This window comes from Folsomia candida, unplaced genomic scaffold (assembly GCF_002217175.1).
Source record: "Folsomia candida strain VU population unplaced genomic scaffold, ASM221717v1 Fcan01_Sc005, whole genome shotgun sequence".
Classification (NCBI taxonomy): domain Eukaryota; kingdom Metazoa; phylum Arthropoda; class Collembola; order Entomobryomorpha; family Isotomidae; genus Folsomia; species Folsomia candida.
The window spans coordinates 10,515,186-10,530,370 of NW_019091197.1; the positions used below are offsets into that span (position 1 = coordinate 10,515,186).

General features: G+C 36.8%; 2 protein-coding genes across 2 annotated transcripts; both read right to left on the reverse strand.

Annotated features, from left to right (window-relative positions):
- Positions 1–9,732: 9,732 nt before the first annotated feature.
- LOC110850563 (protein arginine N-methyltransferase 7) lies at positions 9,733–12,945 on the reverse strand. The gene is made up of 7 exons (XM_035852484.1): positions 12,783–12,945; positions 12,545–12,694; positions 12,244–12,468; positions 11,695–11,933; positions 10,843–11,566; positions 10,353–10,646; positions 9,733–10,278 (listed from the first exon to the last, which is right to left on the reverse strand). The coding sequence occupies exons 1-7, from the start codon at positions 12,882–12,884 to the stop codon at positions 9,877–9,879; spliced, it is 2,136 nt and encodes a 711-aa protein (XP_035708377.1). The 5' UTR covers positions 12,885–12,945; the 3' UTR covers positions 9,733–9,876.
- A 1,598-nt stretch (positions 12,946–14,543) lies between these two features.
- On the reverse strand, positions 14,544–15,185 carry LOC118435935 (zinc finger protein 26-like). Its single transcript, XM_035852467.1, has 2 exons — positions 14,877–15,185; positions 14,544–14,825 (listed from the first exon to the last, which is right to left on the reverse strand). The coding sequence occupies exons 1-2, from the start codon at positions 15,183–15,185 to the stop codon at positions 14,544–14,546; spliced, it is 591 nt and encodes a 196-aa protein (XP_035708360.1).

A 15,185-nucleotide genomic window follows, 5' to 3' on the forward strand; every position in this document is an offset into this window, starting at 1 on the left:
GATCTGGGTCCAAATTTTATCGAAATCGGTTGATATTTCTTATGTAAAATTCTCAAATGTAACTTTTTTGGGGTGGTCCAAATGCATACTTAGTAATTTTTTTGTTGCCTGGTATTTGAGTCACTAAGAAAAATGCATGCATGTACCTATTGCCACTGTTGGAAATATCAACAAATTTGGCTTTCGATTTTGTAACTAATTACAGATTTTTATCTATGTATGTAGGAGTGAGGTAATACATATACACTTTTATCCAATTTGCTTTTTATTACTTTGGCAAATGTTTGAGGCTTATACATTTTAAGGTTTGTCAATTTCTTGAAAATTTTTACCCAATTTTATTGCTTAGAAATTATCAATTTTGGCAGCATTATTGAATATAGTCGGGCACAATCCTTCCAAGTATCAGTTTTCAGAACATACCTTGTCAATAATAAAGAAAATTTACTTCAATAAAATAGATACATATGTAAAATCATATCGCGTGTAGCACGCATCTATAAAAGATTGTTTTTTTAGCAGAGCGAAGTTAAACACGGTGTATTTAAGTTAATATTCGACATTTCTATTTATCATACTAATAATATGTAGTTGACTATGCAAAAATCTATACAAGGTGTTGAAACCAACATGATCGATTTATTGGGAATTTGTTGTCCCAGAATGGAGCAACCCACTTATCATGGTGGGGAAGTGGTACAAATTTCAAAAATGTCCAGCGTACATCCGGTCGCTGCAGTTTTAGATAATAACCAGGACCTGGTACCAAATCCAATTCTGAAATGTATCAGAAGAACTAATTCGGCCCTGTACATCATTCTTCTCGTAAGGTTAAAGTGATAATCAATAAAATCAATAATAAAGCATAAAGTGTTTTTAATTTCTTGTCAGATTTCAGCTATTGTAGTTATCATTACGTACAGCATTATCTGGAAGTCAACAATCAGTCCTAAACTGAATCTTTCGGAAACTGGAAACATTTGGGCCTTCGTTTTACTCTTTTCAACTTGTGGAATTATAATTCTGCTATCAAGCTTCATTATATTGAGGAACATGCAAGGATCCCAGCTAAGGTTCAAACACGGTTTCAGGGTAATGCTAACCATTTATATACTAGAAATTCATGACTTACGGGCGTATTCTGAATAACAAAAAAATCGCCACTCCCACTCACACTTTGCTGAGTGGGAGTGTCAATTCTCCACTCAACTCAGTTGGTATTCCCAATGAAAATCAACCTCCACTCAAAGGAGTGGAGTATTTGTGAGTGTGAGTGTTGCCTGCGAGTGGGGTTTTCTTTACGTTTTACTCATTTTCATACTTCTCTGTTAAAATAAGATCTTAATTTTAGCAAATTCGATTGTTCTGATTTTTTAAATTTTTTGAAGCCCAAATTGGAACTGTATTATATAACTTCGTGGTACGTGTATATACATATATTCCCTAATCTTCAAAATTGCAAAATTTTGACTCCTGATTTCCATTAAGTTTTGATTTTTTACATTTTTCAAAATTCTGATTTCCTGCTTCTATAAAAATTTTGATTATGAAAATGAAAATGAAATTTCTAAAACCTACAGTGCAGACTCCATATAGCCCAATTTATGGTCAGATATTGCTGCTAAATTTTAGTTTCATGACCTCAGAACTATTACAAAAATTCCAAGTAATAGAACATTTCATTGGAAGCTGTTAGAGACCCTTGTGTCAAATTTCAGATTTCTAGCACTACTTTGACATTTTGATGCAGTTCAACCCATCCACTCGCATATATGACCCCCACCGAAGTAGTATTGGTCACTCTTGTGGGTGTCCCCGTTCTCAAATTTCTAGAAAATTCCTTCATATTCGTAACTCTGACAAAAAATAGAATGCAGCAGTTTCTTGTCAAATTTCTGTTATTTCTGAATAATCTCAAAAACTAGTGTGGGTCAAACCCATAAATTATCATCTTGCCTCTTTCAGTAGCTACAAGCGAGCGAGCGATCACTCTACTATGGGTCAAACCGGTTGGGCCCCTCTGGAAAAACATTCATGACTCTGACATATTCTTTGGTCTGATGTACAGGGTGTTAATAAAGTCCGATCCCATTTTTCCTGTAAAAAAGTGAAGGCTAGTATAAAAAAAAACTACCCGTGATACTTACAAAAAATGTTCGACATATTTACCTTAGTATTTGGTCTTGTTACCATTTACTTTAACCATGCCCTCAACTCTTTGTTTAAGGCTCTGTGCTAATTTTTCCAATGTGCCTCTGGAAATCGAATTCCATACATCTTGAACTTTTTTTTACTACCTCTTCCCTCGTTCGGGGTTGTGGCTCTTTGTATACATTTTCCTTAAGTATGGACCACTGGTTCTTCAGGGGATTCAAATCTGGGCCGTTAGCGGCCCACACCCCCTTGCTCCAGACCGTTGAAACTTGCGTCTTGATGAGACTCAAACTCGCTTTTGCTGTATGGGCTGTAGCACCATCCTGCATGAAAACTATTTTTCTTTCATTAGGAAATATTTCCTTGTTCCCCATGCTATCGAAATAGATAGGTAATATTTTTTCCATATAATGCTTTGCATTGACTGATTGGCCTTTTGGTATGATATGTAGAGGGGTCACGCAACGTGCACGAAATCCACCCGCTACCATAACTTTAAGCCCGAATTTTGGGATCGCTCTTGATGGTACATCCGATTTGTTTTCTGTCCTGTAACGAACATTTTGTTGGTTCAATTTTGGATATAGTTCAATAATAGATTCGTCAGTCCAAAGGATGTGACTGCGCAATTCTTCACCAAGTCTTTTTTCACTCAAATGGGCACTTTTCTGAAGGAGTTCTTCAAATTTCAGACGGTCATCGATATATTTTTGTGACATGAGAGGTTTTTTTGGTTAGTTTGTAAGCTGTGTGACCCCACTTCGTAGTTTTCACAAATTTTTGCACGGTCACACAGTTAATTTGCTTCTTCTTCTTCTCTTTATAGCGTTTTGAGTCATTTAACTCCCTTGCTCAATTACGTAATGAACTACCGGTTTTCTTGCAAAGTCTGTTTTTAATCATTCTTTTTGTGGTAGGTGACACCTTTCTGGGTCGCCCTGGTCGCTTTTTGTCGTGGACAAAATTTTTATTCTTCCATTTCCAAACAGTTCTGCGGCTGCAGCCCAATTTTTGCACAATTTCTGTAGGTTTAAGCCCCTGCTGATGCAATGTTTGTATCTCAACTCTAAGATGCTCATGACTTACACGTTTAGTTGTTCCTCCCATGGTAAAAATTCGAAATAAATAACTTCACTGGTTCAAAAGTTCCAGCTGAATTTGTAACAACCACGCTCCAAAAAATGCATGGGATCGGACTTTATTAACACCCTTTACATTTGCCCCTTGGTACCGAATTTTACCTCTATCCGACCATTTTCATAAATCGGTATGGACAAGCCAATACGGTACCACTGGGCGAATATTTTTCACAATTCACTTTACAATTTATCATTAGAATCCATTACCCACCTGTGTCCCAAATTTCAGCTTTCTAGCACTATTTTGAAATTTTGGTGCAAGATACCTGAAACACCTACATACATATTTAAATGACCCATAAAGACGAGCTTGTTACTTGATTTTTCTCAGCGAATAACAGCTTCCGAAAAAATTTATTTTTTATTTTTTTTAATTTAGTGATAATATATCAAAATTTATCAAAAAACTACAATTTACGAGGTCAGATGTGAAAAGTGAAGAAGCAAAGGTACCTCCATGAGTGACTAGCAAAAGTGAGTGGAAGTTGGAATATTTTGCTGAGTAGAAAAAAAAAATTTCATTGAGAATATCAAACAGAAAACTCACGAAAGTCCCACTCACTTTTTCTCCCAGAGAGCCACTCACACTTTTCCAAAATCTCCACTCACGAGAGTGCAGATATTTTTAATTGGGAATACAAAATGTGAGTGGACACACACACTCACACTCAAAAAAGTGATTCCGAATACGGCCGTTAGAATCTTTACTTCATTATACGTTAGTCAGAATATTATTATTTTAAAAATATTATTGCCGCGGAAATTCAATAAAATATCTGACATTTGCACATATTTGCATATCTATATATGCATCTAAATTGTGTATATCGAAAGGTTGGATATTTTTTTTAATTTCCGCGCCAACTCTAGTTTCAACTTTAGTGTGTACTTGTACTTGCTATGTGTGCCGGTGCCTTGGGGACCCTTGGGGATCGGAGCTGCGGAGTCTGTTAAATTCCACAAGGGGTCAGGGCCTACGACTAACACAACTTTTGGAATATACATCCGAAAAGTGTGTGGATCTCAGGGCGATAATAAATCTACATCAGAAAAAGGAGTAATTCATTTTCTTAAATAAAATAACTGACGTACTGTCAGTGCTAAAATTAATTTGTTTATTACACTAGGAGCCTTTGGAACACTACATCAAATGTGAGGCAACCAAGCAACTGAAATTTATCATATACACGATGTACATCTGGATGGGAGAAATCGTTCTCGTCATAATTATGGATTTCATATTTGGCCTCAGTAATTGGGGTCATATTGAAGAATCCGAAATGATACTGGCTGCAAAGCCTGGAGTGGGTGGTGCTAATTGACCTACATGAAAGAAGTGATATGCGAAAAGAATTCTACATCTGCATTAATATTGGCAAAACAGTATTAATTTAATAATGTGTAGAGATATATATATATAAATTGTTAGGATGCAATGAGCAAGATGGAATTCTGGCCATACATTATTTGCGAATGCCAAATTATTTTTAATATAGTAATTAAGTTCATGCAGATTATGTTTATCTTCATCGCGATGAGTTTATGCAATAAATAAATAAAATTAAATCCTATCAATTAAATAAATTGGTTAATTCATGGATACTTCAAATACTTTTGACTTTTGACTGGTCGAAACATATTTTCTTGTACAAACGTTTTTACCTCTGTAGATACTATATAAAGCAGGATACTTTTCAAGCCGTCATTAGGTCTGGACTACTATGTAACGGAAACATGAAAAGGGGTAATCTACGTTCAGAAGATTAAGGTGCTTCGGTGCATTTTCTTCAATTAAAGCGAAGAGCCTGTAGGTTCAAAAAATTATATTTTACGCGACGTAATTTATGTCGGTCCCCTTTTATAGTAAGATTAACTGATATTAACAATCCATACAATTTTTGCATTCTTCTGGAGGTGTTAAGATTATGGTGGGGAATAAAGTGAAGTTATCAATATAATAAATATAATAATTAAATGCCCTATCCATTTACATCCCCAGTACTTTGTGACTTTGCCAAACTAATATGTAAAGGCGTGAGCTAATCAAAACTTGATCAAAGTATCAGAGCAACAAGAAAATATAGTTTTTACGGGCGGACGGTTAACACTTTTACTAATTTTATTTGATTAAAGACTGTTGGACTTTGTTGGAAGTGAAACAAGAATTCCCGATGGACAAATTCCTTGACATAATCAACAGGTTCTCTGTAATATAGTGAAAATATGTAAATATAATTACGCAACCTGGTATCAATAGAATGTGTGGTGGTGCAACTCTCACGGTAATTTGAACCCCCCTTTGACGACATCCCCAAAAAACTGCATAATTCAAGTAGTCTGTTCCCAATACATAAAAGGAGTTATGAGAAGTTTCTGCAAACATAAATAAATCCGCTTTTAATTACAATAAGGGACATAGTCCAACATATTTCTAACGATAGTTAATTACCCGTTTTCGCGAACCCAGACCCACAACCAAACGCTTTTCGTGCTTCCACCGCTCTCGTGTAAAGATACCAGTAATCCTGATGCAAATACGCGCTGCCGTCACGGCTTAGAAATGTCACTTCGGCGGAATTTGAAGATATTCGTCCGGATCTATATTTAACAAAGTATTTTCCCAATTTATTGACGATCTCCAATATTAGGTAGGTTATGACATCAACTCCAAATTGTACAAACCATAGTTTCACACTAAAAAAAACTGCCCACATTTTATTTAAGTTTAGGAAATTGCCATTTGTACAACTGACAAGGTATTGTCCTCGACTGTAACCCTAGTTCAGGGTACCCACTATGTTTTTTAGAATCTACTTGGACCCCACATAAAGGATCCATTCAAATTTCCGTGTAAAACTCATATTTGGCGAATTGTCGTGGCGCCAAACTTAAAAATCAGGATTTTTGACCATTTTCAAAGTTCAATAACTTTTGAAGTTTCCGCGCGATTTTTAAAATTTTTGGCTCAAAATGATCAGAAAAATGGGAGTTTCAAGAAATAAATACAACATAGAAAATTTAAATTTTTGAGTTATTTTGAAACTTTTTCTGAGCGACCCCTCGTCCAGCGAAATTTCGAAAATTTGCAAAAAATTTGCAAAAATGGATTATTATTTTTGTATTAAAATATAACTCTTTGTGATCATTTTTAACCAAAAAATTTTAAAATCCGTTCAGGATTTCAAAAGTTATGGCGGTTTTAAAAGTAAAATCATGCGAATTTGGCGAATTTGGAGCCACGCCAATTCGCCAAATATGAGTTTTACACGTAAATTTGAATGGATCCTTTATATAGGGTCCAAGTAGATTCTAAAAAACATAGTGGGTACCCTGAACTAGGGTTACAGTCGAGGACCATACCTTGTGAGTTGGCCGAAATTTTCCCAATTATGTATGAAGTTTACACAACCTTGAGTAAAATTTATACAACATTGGCTAATTTTTGTTGTTTCCAGCAGAATTTTACTCAATATTTTTTGCTATGCTGGAAACACTTTGTTTCCTGCCACCCATTAATATTGAGTAGATGTACATAATCGACCCCCGATTGTTACAGATTGTTAAAAAACAATGGTTACGTCACACAATTCATAATTGGATGATAACTGTTTTGTCCAACTTTTCCGTTCGACAGTTATCCCTGATCCATGTCCCATCCATGGTAGGCAACTTATAGTCGAATTCTTCACAAGTGAAGTTTGGATAGTTATCGAAAGGGTACTTCTGGATACTGGATGGAATACCAAATTCCGGAAAACTGTGAATCGTAAAAATTTTCAAGCATTGAATTGTTCGTATTTATATGGTAGTATTTGTCCGGCTACCTCAGTCTGGTTTAAGTTTTGCACGGGCACAGGAGATGGACACGTCCCAACAAAATGCTTCATAGAGTGAGAGTACTGAAATGTGAGGAATACTGGAATGAATGTAAATAGTGCAAATTTAACTTTTAACAATGACATTGTAGCTGTATGAATCTGTAAGAATGGAAATGGATGTGTGTGACTCGATGCTTTCATCCTATTGGAATACAGAAAGTATGTTTTACCGTCCCTGACAAGATATGTATGCGAGTCGAGTGAGTGGTCTAAGTTGGTAGAGTTGTATTTTCAGAGCAACGGCCAAATGGTCTATTTTTAATTTTAAGGGTTGAAAGGGTTGAAAGGGTTGAAAGGTTTAAGCTTTGATATATTATGAATAAGTTTTAGGGAAATAATGCAGTAGTTTAAATGAAATCAAAAATCCATACTTTTCTTTAAAAGGTTAGTTTTATTTCATACTCCTTTACCACCAACTACGAGAATTGTTTGTAAACGCATTCAGCTTAATAAGTTGAAGAAAACTTGCCCAACTATGTAATTATAAACTAATATCCAAAATAAACCGGGTCTGTAACCTCCAACCAATCGTTCAACCTTAAAATGCTGACCATGTTTTTCGTGACGGGTAGGCCTGAACGCTAGCAGGAGACCCGAGCCTTACATACTCTGGTCACTGTCTTGGTCGTTACATATGTTAGGAGTTGGTCATTCGGTTACCATTCAGTTGCCACTCAAACATGAATCACGATCTTATTCATGCATTCAATTATATTCACGATAAAATGGACCCCGTGTTCTACATGGCTATAGCCTAGTTAATATTTAATTGGATGTGCTGATTGTTATATTCAAGTTAACAACATGCATATGAAAAAAATGACGGGGAAACACTGCAGAAAATTTGATGGTTTATGTAACCCAAGAAATATTGCAATACCTTAAACAACTAAACCAAGTTTCCCGGCCGAATTTACCCGAATTTGGTGGGCCTTTATGAATAACGCGGGTGAGGGATAGAAATATATGGCAATTTTTTACGACGAGTCTAAAGTCAAGATAAATAATTTGAGCGTCGTTTTATATCCTGGACACGCTATACCGAATTATAACGTGACGATTTGTGAATTCGAAAACAGGAATGTTCTTAATAGTAAGAGTTGAATTAACATGGACAGTGGGAAAAGTGAGACAAGGGTAAGTTTTACAATACGATCGGGTAGTGTGTCAATAGCGTTAGATAGGGCTTTCAGGACGGAAAAGCCCTTCTGTGTACACATTATTCTGGATATTCTCAAAACGAGGTGAACTTCGCATGTATCTACTTTTGAGTATAGACAGTAAAGACATAAGCTCCATTTTAATATTGTACGAAAGGCAAATTTTTCACCTACAATAAGAAAGGTCGACTGCAATATACGAGTACTCGTACTTTATTGGTTTCTTTCGTCAACCTGAATCGAAGCACGTACGTACACGGGCAGACATTTGATACTGAAAGTGGATCACGTACAAACGCGGAAAAAGCAATTGTGTTTGTCAAACTTTATAAATTAATTTTATCCACCATGCATGTACATGAAATTAACTGAAAAAGCTTTGGAGGAAGGGGGAAATGCGAATTCTATAGTGGTCACTGATGGCGGCTACAAGGAGATTTATAATCTACTTACAATGCGAAGCCGTGAAGTGGAACACGCGGATTTAAGTGCAACCAATTTTAGTTTCCTCATAAAAAAAATAAGCGCACCCGTATTATTTCTTTTCCGATAATGCGCGAATTTAAGCCGTTGCAGGCATTTCAAATATTTTTTCAGCCAAAACATCCGATATTAAAATGGCTGTAACGCCACTATGGCACGGAGAGTGCAATTACTGGCAGAAAATAGGCTGACTCTTTTAAGTCTCACGGTGCCCCATAAATGGGATGTGGTTGGAAAGGTGACTTCGAGAGGATTCAGAATATATATGGTTTATGGGGTCTGGGACCTCCCCCTGAGCTTTTAGAGCGGGATGAAATTCTTGAGTTTTTATTGAATAAAATGCTATGTATGCTCCCATCTCTTGCTGTGTTAACTTTTGGTAGATCGAAAAATAAAAACTCAAAGCAAAGCAGCGTTGATTTGTGTACACACATGGCTCTATCGGAATTTTGATAGTATGCTACACCCAATGGTGACCTTTTTTAGACCACATTGGGCCAATTTGTCAACATGTGGAGGTAATCAAGGTAACATGAAGTAAAATGTTTTTTGGAATTGGATGTTGGATTTGATTAAGTTGTTCAGTTACAGGTTTCCCGTGTTGTGATGTTTAATTACATCCAGATCTTGGAGGATATTCTCATTTTATAATTGTGATAATGGTTCGCTCAATTATGGCAAATATATTAGTAGCCACAGCTCAGAATTAATTAAAGCAGCAGATGTGAACCTATGTACTTGTACTAGATTGGTTTTGCAAAACTTTGGCGTCACATCACTTCGTCAAACATAATCTTTACACCTTGTATCTTTCAGTTCAATTACTATGGTCACTAAATACAAGTAAAACGTCTGTTGGGGCCTTAACGCGACCAGCGGTAGAGACTTATCCCGTATAAGCATTATAAATATCTACGTTTATTGTCATAATTTTGTCATAATAATTTATTACTTCCAAACAGAATTATGATGCTTGATTTGCAGAAGTAAAACGTTATATTATAATTAATATAAATCCTATTAATATATTAATCTTAATCGAAACGCAGTTCCTTAGTGGTATCATCCTCTAACAGAAAAACTCAAATTGGGGCTGCTCCTGGCGTCAAGCATATTCAGCTCAATATTCAAGTCCAATCGCTCCGACCACGTTGTTTTGCTAAAGATTACTGCCTGTGCCTGATTCATATACCATTTAGGTTTTGACCCAATCCCAACGTCACCAAGAAGACCGGTTGATAAGACATTATTATGATTGTCATCATCTTTCCCAAATTTCCACTCGCACCAGAAAACAACGGCATTTGCATTGGTATGTAACTTGATATTTTTTGAGAACTCCAAATTATTCGGTTTCGACGTAAAGTCAATTTCAAGTAAATTGAAAACCTCGCTTGAAGCTTTGCTGGAATGCTCCCACAAAGTGTGGTAACCAACCCTCGGGTTACTCGTGCTAGGTGGCGGCTATTGGAAAACATTAAGAAATTAATGGGTAAAATATTTGAATTGCACTTATAATATTTTAAAGGTATTAGTACCGCTATCATCTTTGTGAAATCCTGCAAATCATATCGACCCCCGCAAACACTTGCCGCTAGCGGGGTAAATGGTCTCGAGAAATTGTCAAAGTTTACAGCAAGTCCCTTGATCTTAACCACATTTGGAAGAATTATGCAATTAGCATTAAGCAAATTAGGTGGGATTTGATTTAGCCGCCGCCAAAAGGTGAGATGGTGCCAAGGTGAATACCGCTGTCCCAGTGGTGGCACATGATTTTGTAAATAGTTGTCCAGCTTTTCACGGTAGAATGGGTCGCCCAATACTATTTGTACCTAAACATTTTGCGAATTACCATTACGTCGTACGAATTCACAAAAATTTAATTGTCGACGCTTAATTTTAAAAAGGCGCAAGCTAAATGTTATTCTTGTGAACTAACGTCTTTTTAAAATTAAGCATCACCTGAAATTAAGTCTTTTGAGAATAAGTACAACCATTTGACATTCTTAAGGCAATCATAGTGATTACCTTATTCCCAGGAATTCCATTTTTGTCCTGGATATCCAAACTGTGCACCCTTAGTGGCAAATTGTTATGCATCAAAAGGCTCGTTATTAAATCCAGTGAAGAAAGTTTCCCATACTGCTCTTGTTCCTCGATATAAACTATCTTTGCTCCCATTGCAACTGCCAAGAGGGGAAGGATTATTGAAGATTCCGATAAGCAGAGACAAATCGAGACATCCGGAATGATACATTTTCGCAATAGTTTTACATACAATTCCGTCCGAATTGGATCATGCTGCATGGCAAAGTGATATGGAGACGTGGCATCGTGGAAATAGCAGAGACAAGCATTGACTTTGATTTTTTGGAAGGGATCGGACACGTCTACTAAAAATTCTGATCTTGGATCTTGGGTTATTTTGAACCAGTAGCCATCTTTATTACGCATATCCTTTCCGCGGTAGGATTCTAAGTAGCACGTATTTCCTTCTCGTACCGGGACCGGCTTGAATCCATAGTAGGCCGATTGTTGCCAATGGAATCGCCATTCGTAGGTTGGTGCTCCTCGTGCCCAGCGTGGTTTACAAGAAATAATTAAATCTTCTTCGGCCACTTCTTCATCGGTAATCAACTGCATTTCCCACCAAGTGAAAACAGCATTAGCCTCTGCCGTGGAATTAACCACGAATTCAGTTTTCGTGGTATCAAAATCTTCTGGGATTTTTTCGGAGGTGGCCCAGTCGTACCTACAGAGAAAATAATTTGTTGTACTTTCATTAGAGTCGCAGAAACCGACGGAAACGTCGACTTAACATCATGTAGAAGATTTCAAAGAGAACTGATGATCTGTAATTAATTACAAATATAATCTTACTGGAATGTAGATAGCGGAAGCGAAATCTTCCTGAAATCCACACCGGGAGCAAGTTCGATCAAATCCAGCCCTTGATCTGCATTAGTTTTCGAGGAACAATTTGTAATTGTTTCTGGGAAAGTAATCCTCATCGTTTCAGAAATTTCAATTGGTTTGAAAATACTCAGGTCCCGAATTAATGGACAATCCACAACTTGGGCGAATAATGTTGCCCGTTCAGGGATAATAATTGCATCATCCTGTAATTTAATTATTTGTTGAGTACGTTATTAACAAACCGGTGTGCATATACATAGGTATGACTTCACTACACTGTGATGATGTTTTTCCTCGTACGGTGATAAATCTTTCTAATGTTAATAAATGTTTATAAACTTTCACTGCATGGTGAGAAATTGTTATTATTTGGTGTATGTAAAAAATCACCGATGTGTGTATGAAATATTATCACAATTTGGTAAAGTCATATATGCGCACAATTCGGGTACGATTAGCACCGCTTTGCTAAGAGTATAAAGATATCACAATTGTTAACAATAGCTCCATTACCGTCAAAAGATGTGCCTTTGCATGATTCAAACTTGCAATGCATCCCTCACCAATTAATTCCGTGTCAAATATTTCAGTCACCAGAATGTTTGCTTTTCTAGACATGTCCAGATTATGACCGACTGTAATTTGTTTCGAATTTTTTGCAATCAATTTAACTCGTTTATTATCCATTCCATTCGTGTGAAGCACTTTCTTGCAACATGAAATATTGTGAGGGAATTCCTGCCACCAAATTAAAAATCGCGTTAATTCATTATGATTTCAATTGTGTATGGAAAATTAAGTAATAGATTAATACGTCACAAGCGTAGACGAAATCAGCTCCAGCAGATAAGGCCATCATTGTGAGAAGTCCTGTTCCACACCCAAGATCGAGAACGATAGATTTCTTATTTTCAACTTGTTTCCTTTCAACAGCGATTTTAATTGCTTTCAAATACTTTTCATTCTGAAAATTTATGTCAATAATAATACCCAGAAATTAAAAAAGTGGTATTGTGATAAAAAGTAATTTATAAAATTTTTAATTCACCCACCCGATCCTCGTCTTTAAGCATGTCTGTAAATGTTGTTGTATCCGAATATGTGGCTAGCCCCATTTGCAGCATTGCTGCCTCCATGCCTTGAAAATTGAACATTTTATTTCAGAAAAATAATTTAGCGATAAGTTGATCAAACCAGATGGACGAATGGAATGAGTGTAAACTACGAGTGGAAGTTATTGCAATAAATATGAAACGTTTTCCCCTGAACCCGGACAGATACGAGGAACCATAGCAATACCGCGATGCCTATACATTTCTCCACACATGTTAAGTTAGTTGCATACAGTCCCTAGTTAAGCAATAACAATGCTTAACTATGGACTGTATAGGCATTGTGGCATTGCTGTGGCTACTTATATCTGTCCGGGTTCAGGAGAAAACGTTTCACATTTACTCCAAACAAGTGTATAATGTTAATATAGTACAAGTTAAAACTATATGTACATATATGAACATATTTGGATGGTAGTAATGAGAAGGGGCAAAATTTGGATGAGTCAGGGTTTATTGCAGTGCGACATAATTTAACCCATAAGGGATAAGATATTGATGTTATCAACTTATACGAAGGATTGGATATTATTAATCATAATTTTTAATATGTATATGTAAAAGTTTTATACCTAATGTATGGCATTTTACTATATTTCTGCAGTGAAATCCACCAAGCCCACTGCTTCTGGAAAAAGCATCCTTCCCATGGACATTTTCCATATGCGTTTTCATGGCTCCTTTAGTCTGACAGTTTTTGAGACATGCTATTCACTGCGTAGTTCCTGATGTGCTTAACATTCTGTAAAATGTATGAAATTTATTATATTATTTACTAAATAATTGTGTACACTCCAAACACAAATTTTATTAAACCATGACCGACATTTGGGGTGTATTTAATTGGGCTGGAAGCATTCTGAGGATCTGAGGATCAATCCTGAGTGGTGGTAATTTTGATATTTAGCAGTGGGTATAATTACGAGTGGCAATCCGAAGGATCGATTTTAAAATCGTTGCATCGATCCTGACCGGATTATGAGAACTTTCGATCACTCTGATCGAATTTCAGAACAGAAAATAAACGATCCCATCCTAATCAGCCCAATTTCGGATGTGATGTCACGGAAAATTTCAACACGACTTCTCGGAATTATCATTGCCATTAAGGGAGGATTGCATCATTTCGTATGATTTCGTTTTACATATTTGTTATATCGACCCAAGCCTGTGAAGCCCTTTTCGTTTTCAAGATTTGCCTATGATATGTTTCTGAATTTGTTTGTATTCTGTTCGTCTTTTAAACTTTAAGTGGGAACAAATTTGATTAAGTTTTATACTGTAAATTGGACATTTGTTTCTGTACGAAATTTTCCAACCCAAGTACCCGTTTCCCCACTAAAGTTTTAACAATTTAAAAATAATGCCAAAAAGTTGAGAACAAAGCTGGAGCTAAATATGTGTTTACATACACAGGTTGAAGCCAAGGGAGGACGCCATTGCAAAAAATAATAGGCCAGACTACGGGCGTCCTATCAAAAAATGATACAATCCAACTTAAAGTGACTTCATTTGTGTGGACAGAAATATCCGGTACAAAATTGTGCTCATATTCCTGCGCACTGAATAACTACATATGTAAATATCCCCGTATGTAAATATGTACCTGATGAAACACAAGGTTTCTGTCTGAATTAAACTTTTTCCCCCGTATGTGTCCGGACATGGTCCTCCAAACAGCTCCGCGAAGGACAAGGTTTCTTACAAAATGGACACTCCAACGAGTACACCTTCACCACGGGTGGGTTTTCTGAATGGTGCAACCTTACATGTCTCTCGACGTAGTTGTTTCCTTGAAGAAAAGTTTTCCCACAAGTCTCCACCGGGCATGGAATCCTCTCCAGACTGCCAACATCCACACCAGCTCGACACGTGAAATTTTTGTAGATAATATTCCTTTACATGTTTCCCACACCGAGGACAGGGGACGATTGAACCATGGGCTGTTTTCAAGTGCGATTCGAGCCTTGTTACCGAACCGAACTGAGATTTACACAAATTAACCGGACAGTTAAAAAAGGTCCCTTCGTGTACCGAGGATACGTGCACTTTTAGGGCCTTTTTCGTCAAATATGTGGCCTTGTACATGGAACAGGATAACATTCTACGTTCCTTTTCTACGTGACGATTCCTTCGATGCACCGCGAGACCGGACGTGCTGCAGAACGAAGCTTCACACAAGGCACACTTGAACGGTTTCTCTTGCAAGTGGCTACGCAAATGGAGTTTTAAGTGCTCCCTGGTCCGACACTTTTTCTGGCAAAGGTTACACTCAAAGGGTTTATTATCGTCTTGATTTTCGTCATGCAGGGCAAGGTGTTTCTTAAGGTAGGGCTTTGTCAT

Coding starts and splice junctions, on each gene's coding strand:
- LOC118435935 (XM_035852467.1), bottom strand. CDS start 15,185: ATGACAAAGCCCTACCTTAAGAAACACCTTGCCCTGCATGACGAAAAT. Junction 14,826..14,876: donor TAAAAGTGCACGTATCCTCG/GTACACGAAGGG, acceptor TGTAAATCTCAG/TTCGGTTCGGTAACAAGGCT.
- LOC110850563 (XM_035852484.1), bottom strand. CDS start 12,884: ATGTTCAATTTTCAAGGCATGGAGGCAGCAATGCTGCAAATGGGGCTA. Junction 11,934..12,243: donor CAAAGGCACATCTTTTGACG/GTAATGGAGCTA, acceptor ATTAAATTACAG/GATGATGCAATTATTATCCC. Junction 10,279..10,352: donor ATTTCACAAAGATGATAGCG/GTACTAATACCT, acceptor GTTTTCCAATAG/CCGCCACCTAGCACGAGTAA.